Source organism: Haliaeetus albicilla, chromosome 15 (genome assembly GCF_947461875.1).
Source record: "Haliaeetus albicilla chromosome 15, bHalAlb1.1, whole genome shotgun sequence".
Lineage (NCBI taxonomy): Eukaryota > Metazoa > Chordata > Aves > Accipitriformes > Accipitridae > Haliaeetus > Haliaeetus albicilla.
This window is the reverse complement of record NC_091497.1, coordinates 3,060,776-3,066,775: the sequence shown is the minus strand read 5'-3', so window position 1 is coordinate 3,066,775 and position 6,000 is coordinate 3,060,776. Positions and strand designations below refer to the sequence as shown.

The 6,000-nt window shown below is 40.7% G+C and overlaps 1 protein-coding gene across 1 annotated transcript in view; it reads right to left on the bottom strand.

Moving 5' to 3' along the window:
* Nucleotides 1–404: 404 nt before the first annotated feature.
* The window catches only part of EFNB2 (ephrin B2), a 44,572-nt gene continuing 38,976 nt past the window's right edge, over nt 405–6,000 (bottom strand). The window contains exons 4-5 of the mRNA XM_069802353.1: nt 5,880–5,993; nt 405–4,260 (exon numbers count right to left, since the gene is read on the bottom strand). Of these exons, the coding sequence (XP_069658454.1) occupies nt 3,878–4,260; nt 5,880–5,993 (497 nt within the window). The 3' untranslated portion in view covers nt 405–3,877. The remainder of the gene's footprint in view (nt 4,261–5,879; nt 5,994–6,000) is intronic.

The following is a 6,000-nucleotide window of genomic DNA, read 5'->3' as shown; positions in this document are numbered from 1 at the left end:
TATTTTTTTCCCTGACTCTGCCCACAGTATAATTCAACTCCATAATGTCTGGGAATTATTTGTGTGGTTATAATCTCACCTCCCAGATCATCCGGGCAACCTGGCTACTGCACCTGGCTGAAGCTCACGGACTTCCGAGGGCTTAAGACCTCCATGTGGTTTTTAAAATCTGCTGATAGATGGAAGAGAAAGCCTGGGGAAGAAGTAGGTTAACAGAAGCCAGTGTATTATAAGGCGCTTTCTTTCCTATAAACCACTAGCAATCAGGGTGGAGAGATGGGGGAGAGGAGAAAGAGAGAGAAGGAGGGAGGGAGGGAGACAGGCTTGGTGGCTTGCTTTATTTTCATCTTTTAAAACAGAAAAAAAATCCCAAAACAAAAGAAGAAAACACTTAGAAGGCAAGGTTTCCATAGGAAAAAAATATTTTATTTTTTTAAGAACAAATTCAGTTTGAAACAGACCTGGAATGTGATTTTCATAATTTTCATTTTCTGGGAACTAATTGTAATGTGGAACTAAAGCAGATTTCAAACTTATGACCGGCTAGTTTTAAAACAGAACAAAACAAACAAACAAACAAAACAAAACAAAACAAAATAAAAAAAAAAAAGAAGAAATTATTTATAACTCAAGCATAATACTGTGTTACTTACAAACTGGACAAAGAAATCCTTAAATAAATATTCATGGTACACAATTTCAGCACAAATATGCGGCAATTTGGCAACCTTTTTTACCATTTTTTTCCTCAATACAGTGCAAAGGGGAATGACACTGCCTTTAAACAAGCTGTAGCTAAATACATTGCAAAATTCAAATTTTATACAAAACATCTTGCTCAGACTTTATAAAAAACCAACATTGCTCTATATACACAATCTGGTTAAGAAAAGCCATTTTTGTCTTGTTTTCATGTGGGTTTTTTTTATTATTTAAAAAGGTGAATAAGGCTACTGTAACACCCCAAATCCATATACAGTAAATCTGAACCTATTTACAGCATCTTCACTTAGACATGATGGTGCAAATTCCAAGTCGGGTGACTAGGGATGATCATACAAGCAAGGCATTCACAGTAACTTTTCAAAGCTGGACCAACGTCAAATAAAGGAACAGTTGGTAGATTGTCATAATTTTGCACCAGACACAAAACAGACGCACAATACATTTTTTTTTTTTCAACTGGTTGCAGGTTGCTCTTGAGCAATTCGTCTGATTTTTTTTTTCACAGTTTAGTACATAACTAGAATGTAGCCAACTGATGAAGCATAATTTGATTTAATAAAAATCAGTATCAGTAAACCCATCTTTTCCCTTCCTCCCCCTCCCCCAAAATAAAACCTTAATGACTTACAAGAGAACCTTGTATGGATGGATTCACAGAAAGGAAGGGTTGTTGAAAAGAATTACATATGTACTGTAGTTAGTCACCATGGTAACCTTCCACAGAACCATGGGTTGGGATTTTTTTTTTTTGTTTTGTTTCTCTCTTTTGGACCAACATCCCAACATCATTTTCAGGTTCAGGAAACAGAGAGAGTGATCATTTCTATGGCAGATTTTTTTTTTTTTCCTTTTTTTTTTTTCTTGCAGGTGCTCACCGGAGGCCTGAGAACCCCAAAATGCTGTTGCTACATTTTCTTTCCAAATCAGAAAGCAAAGTGTTACCATAGTAACATGACTATGTTAGAAATGTCTATTTGCATAGCACATATAAAAGTAGAGGTTTTTTATTTCCTCCCCAGGGTGGGAGCTTTAGGGGAATAGCCACGCTAAAATCAAAACTTTAACCTGAACCCCCCCCCCCATGAACCTCAATGAAATCTACAGAACACATCAGCCCGTAAGGCAAGGGAAAACACAACACAGAAAATAAATGCCGGCACACCTTGTCATTGTTAAATCCGTGATGCAGTAACATTGACTTCCTGGTATTTTGGGCCTTATATTTCCTAGTTTTCTCTTATGAGATGCTTTGGATTTATTTCTTTTTCAATATGCTCCCATTGTTATTTTTGGATGGCTGATGTTTTTCCCAGAAGCAGTTTCTTTTTTTTTTTTTCATGTGTGTATACATATATATATATGCATATATAAACATACATATGTTTGTATACACATATATAAACACACACATATATATGTAAAATGATGACAAGTTAAGACTATCTAATTGCCGCAAATGAATTTCACATCTTCTGGTGTAGATACTGTGCAATCTCAAAATATATATTAGTAGAAAAAGCAAACCAAACCAAAAAAGTAAGAAAGAACAAACGAAAGAAAAACTCTCACTTTATATCCCTTGTGTTCTATACACCTATTATAAATAAGACATATCTTCCTTCTCCATCTCAGTGTCATAATTTATTTGATTCTTACGGACTGCAAGAGGTTTGCCATATGTGCTTTAACTTTGCAACAGAGCACCAACGAATGGCTGTGTCAGTCACAGTACCTACCCCCACTGTGCAGGGACAGCACTACGATAAACCAAAGTGTCAAAAGGCTCAGTCAGAAAGAAATTCTGTCTTACTTTTAGAGATGAGAAAGGGTTTTTTGTGTTGTTTTCTTTTTTTTTATTTTATTTTCTTCCACAACTTTACCAGTGACAGAATTACAATTCATTTGACCTGTTGGCTTATAATCATCTTGGTCAGATTTGGCTCTCTGCTATTTTCTTAAATGCTTTCCCTGTGTTTACTACAATGTGATAGTATAGCAGCTGAGTCTGCTTAAAAGTCATCCACAGCAGACTACGTTTTCGCTACAGCTTCAAAGCTGTGTATTTTATTGCCAGTACCACAACAGCCCTGCCCTAATGTATCCTCGGCGGCCTTCTATTGTCTTGTCCTCTCCAAGCTTGTTCGCTTACTAACAATACCCCTTTGTTCTACTGTATTGAAGGTACTATTTTTTTTCTGCACACTGGTATTTGATAACCATGAATTCCTTCAAATGCAGCCCTAAACCACTGCGCGTGTTACTGTGTCTCCTACTTGTCTCTTAAAACTTAGCGTACCAAAGTGCTGTGCTACCTAAATGTTTTTTTTTTGTCTTTTTTTTCTTCCCAGCTTCTATTTTTGAGGCAGCAGTGTTTGAACTGCAACTGCAGTCAGCCCTTCCCTCCACCACCCAGTCCTGCTCTTGAGACTTTGTTGACAGCCTAACTTTTTGGCTGGAAGGCTCCTTACTATCAAACACAATTTCTATTAATGCATTACCCATTCAAGTGAGGCTGCTGTAGCAGATGGATGGAGTGCGGATCTCCAAACATTAATGTTCCATTAGTGATTCAGGAGGTGGAGTGAAAGGAAATCTTATGTGAAGGATGGCAGAGCCCCGGATAACAGAACAAATGGAACAGTGACCGACTAAAAGCAAGAGAACTTTAACAAGTCTTACTTAGACACTAAGGTCTGTGTGACAAATCCAGTACGCACTGAGAGAGACACACAAAAGTCAGAAGATTGCATTTCAAGCTTGATATATCCTAGAGCACCTTCCCAGGATGCCTAGAGCTATTAACATCCACGGATCACTCCGTCTTCCCTTGGCTTTTGTACATGCCTGAACGCCCGCAGCACATGGCTTTGAGGATGATGAATGTAACAAGAGTACAGCAATCAGAATGGGCATCTTCTACATAAAAGTCTTCCAGCTTTTAGTGAATACTTATTCACTGAGATAGGAATTCTACAGACTAGGTAAGCTGTCCAGCTCGCGTCGGCTCCCAGTGAAAGAGCTGTCGCCTTCTCCCCCCTGTGCTTGAGTCAATGCTAGCGCACAAGGCGTCATCACAAACCCCAACAGAAAGCATTCGACCAGTGAGTTTCCTCTACAACTCAACTGTACCACAGAGTTGATTGTGTGTTTCTCAGACCTTGTAATAAATGTTTGCTGGACTCTGAGGAGGCATCTCTTGAACTATGTACACTGGATGTCCATAGTCGCCGCTGACCTTTTCATAGTGGGGGCAAAAGACACTGTCTGCAGTCCTTAGAGGAATGATAATGTCACTGGGCTCAGAACCATTGTTGTTGCCACTGCGTTTTGGGGTGGCTAACGTACTAAGTGAGAGAGTTGTCGTGTGTTGCGGGGAATGCTTCCTGTGTCTTCTCCGGTACTTCAACAAAAGAACCACCAAAGTGATGATGATGACGATGAAAATGATGCACCCTGATGCAATCCCTGCAAATAAGGCCACCTCTGAACCCAGTATACTGGAATGCCCAGCCTTACTGCCATCTGTGCTAGATCCTGGAAAGAACGGAAATACAACAGACAGAAGTTATTGCCATCCTGCGACCCGTTTACGCTGCTTAAAAATGTGTAGAGTAAGCACGACTGGAAGAATTAACTGACAGCTAAACTTTGACAAACCAATTACCCTGTCAGATAGCTAAATGCAAACAGCCGAAGTCAGCAATCAATATTAAACAAGACTTTGTGTCTGTTGGTCTCACTTTTGTGCTGCTCCCAAACCACCCCGTTTCATACATCATCATCCATCAGCGGCGAGGACTGGCACTGACAAGGCAGCCTTTGATGCACACTGCATCTTTTAACAGATGCCGGCCAGCCCCGGGCAGCGGAGAGGGGTGGGATAGGACTGCGAGGGGAAAATAACCCAGGGAAATGACAATTCTTAGGACAACTGGTACTGTTCAGCGTCACACCATTCTTCTGCTATTTTATCTTTCACATATCAATGTAAGTTAAACCATCCTTAGCGCCTCTTTACGTGGAATCCTCTGGCTTGCATGTGAAACAAAGGAGCTTGAGGCAGTGCGGCAGATAGATAGGCAAAATGCCTATGGCATGTATCTGTTTGTATTAACTTATATTTACTTATAAGAAAACAACACCACGCCTTTGGTAGTCGGGAAAAGCTCAGGTGACGAACAGCCTGTTGAATATTTGGTGCCATCACACTGTCGTATTATTTGTCACAAAAATTAAATGAACACTCACTTGACACTTTCTCACTTGAAAATTTGAACTGACTTCCCTCTCCTGATGCTCGCTCACAGGTGGAGGAACGCTGCAGATGCTACGTCCACGTAACTGTGAACTTTTCCCACTGGAACCTCCGCAGGAAATGGCTGAAGCCTCCCAGTGACCGCCATATCAAAGATTCATTAGACCAGTAACTAATGACAGAGCTAGCGAGGAAAACTTGCAGCCATTTTCGGGAACCCCAGAATCAAGTGTCAGTAAGATCTGCTTTGTAGCATTCCCAATTCACCAATTTTTTTGACTGGAGACCTTGGGTCGTAAGAGTCTTTTTTCTTGTTCACCTAATGTCTCAAATGCATCCTGAAGATATTGGTTTGGAACCATCTTGTTTATCTTGTTTAGATAATAAATAAAAAATAAATAAATCTTTAAATTTAGTGAAAGACCAGCCATTCGTGTGTAGACGTTATAGGGTCAGTTAAAAGATCAGGACATTAATTATAGATGCCTTGAAATAAACTTTATAAATGGCTGTCGAGAACCACTTGATAATGTATTATACGGGAAGAGATAGACAGAAAGACTCGTTCGTCTGCCAGACTACTAAATGTAAGGCAGCATTTACCCTCGTAAAGCTGCCTAGCGCATGTCCTATCCAAAAAGTTTCCTGTAAATGAGTGATATTCTCCCAAGATGTAATTAACTTCTACTGCAGAGCAGAAGAGGGGAGAGAGCGGCTGTTGCCAAAACTTGCAGCTCGCAGACACTATCCACCGGAGCATCAGAACTGGCTTTCGCTTCCTCTCAGTACGAAAACATTCATTTTTCTGGCACTTTAACGGTAAAATAAAAGGCATTTGGGGAAAAAGAAGCAGACTCCGCCAGAGCCCGACAGCAGGCACAAGCCCCAGCACACCTACCTGAGTGGTCCTTCACAAAGGGGCTGGTGGTGGAACTCTTCCCGTTGGTGCCAGCTTCTTGCTCGGGGCGCTTGGTGGGATCCGTGTGCCGGGGCAGCCCCGCCGAGTTGGGATCTGGGGG